The sequence below is a fragment of the Propithecus coquereli genome, unplaced genomic scaffold, assembly GCF_000956105.1.
Source record: "Propithecus coquereli isolate 6110/MARCELLA unplaced genomic scaffold, Pcoq_1.0 Scaffold522, whole genome shotgun sequence".
In the NCBI taxonomy this organism is placed as follows: Eukaryota; Metazoa; Chordata; class Mammalia; order Primates; family Indriidae; genus Propithecus; species Propithecus coquereli.
The window spans coordinates 346,061-347,631 of record NW_012151086.1 but is presented as its reverse complement, the minus strand read 5'-3'; the positions used below and the strand labels follow the sequence as shown (position 1 = coordinate 347,631).

General features: G+C 39.7%; 1 protein-coding gene across 1 annotated transcript; it reads left to right on the top strand.

Moving 5' to 3' along the window:
- Window positions 1-378: 378 nt before the first annotated feature.
- LOC105820405 (olfactory receptor 5D14) lies at window positions 379-1,323 on the top strand. Its single transcript, XM_012656880.1, has one exon. The coding sequence runs from the start codon at window positions 379-381 to the stop codon at window positions 1,321-1,323; it is 945 nt and encodes a 314-aa protein (XP_012512334.1).
- The last annotated feature ends 248 nt before the right edge of the window (window positions 1,324-1,571 follow it).

The window sequence follows — 1,571 nt, the reverse complement described above, 5'->3', positions numbered from 1 at the left end:
TTGTTTTTTGAGGAAAATATTTTAAATTTTTTCAGGGAATATTCACTTGCTTTTGTATAAACATTTTCTACCAGTTATGTGTATGTTATGCTGATAGCTAATTTGTGCATGTATATACCACAATATAGATATTTTTATGGAAACCCAAAGTGCAATAAAAATGCAAAGACAATTCAGAGACTGAGCTTGGTTTGATATATACAGAACAGCTGTCTGCTTGAGTATGTTCTTCATGAAGGAAACTAGGACCAGTAACTCTTCCTTCTAATTTTTTTCCTCAACCATAGAAAGTCACAACATAATTATCGCTCACCCCCATAAATCTCCTTTTTCACAGGAACCATTCTCTTCAACCACAGTTTCTCACCAAAAGGAATTATGGTGATGGTTGCAAGAAATCTGAGTGTGGAGACAACCTTTGCCCTCTTAGGGTTCACAGATTACCCAGAGCTTCAGATTCCCCTCTTCCTTGTGTTTCTGATCATGTACATCATCACTGTGACTGGAAATCTTGGGATGATAGTAATCATTAAGATTAACCCCAAATTTCATACCCCCATGTACTTTTTCCTTAGTCACCTCTCTTTTGTTGATTTTTGTTACTCCTCCATTGTTACTCCCAAGCTGCTTGAGAATTTGGTCATGGCAGACAAAAGCATCTTCTACTTTAGCTGCATGCTGCAGTACTTCCTGTCCTGTACCGCGGTGGTGACAGAGTCCTTCTTGCTGGCAGTCATGGCCTATGACCGTTTTGTGGCCATCTGTAATCCTCTGCTTTATACAGTGGTCATGTCACAGAGGCTTTGTGCCCTGCTGGTAGCTGGGTCATATCTCTGGGGTATGTTTGGCCCCTTGGTTCTCCTTTGCTATGCTCTCCATTTAGACTTTTCTGGACATAATGTAATCAACCACTTTTTCTGTGAATACACTGCTCTCATCGCTGTCTCAGGCTCCAATACACATATCCCCCACCTGCTGCTTTTTGGCTTTGCAACCTTCAATGAGGTGAGTACACTACTTATCATCCTCACTTCCTATGTTTTTATTTTTGTGACTGTACTAAAAATCCGTTCTGCCAGCGGGCGTCGCAAAGCCTTCTCCACCTGTGCCTCCCACCTGACGGCCATCACCATCTTCCACGGGACGATACTTTCCCTCTACTGTGTGCCCAACTCCAAAAACTCTCGGCAAACAGTCAAAGTCGCCTCTGTGTTTTACACAGTTGTCAACCCCATGCTGAACCCTTTGATCTATAGCCTGAGGAATAAGGATGTGAAGGATGCCTTTCGGAAATTAATAGACACAAAAGGCCCATTTTACTGAACCAATCTGAAAAGATGTTTTCAATACTAATGAACAACTTGAAAAGAGCCTAAAATGTTTCTAAAACCTATAGCATATATTTCTATAAGGTTTTTATAGGTGACTGTGATGCATAAATTACTAAGTTCAAATTGTGTGAAGAAGCCAACATTTAATTCTGGGATAAATTCCACAGGATTTTGATCCACAAAGCATCTATTTCTTCAAATTTTATAAAAACAAACACACAAAAATACTTAATACTTTTT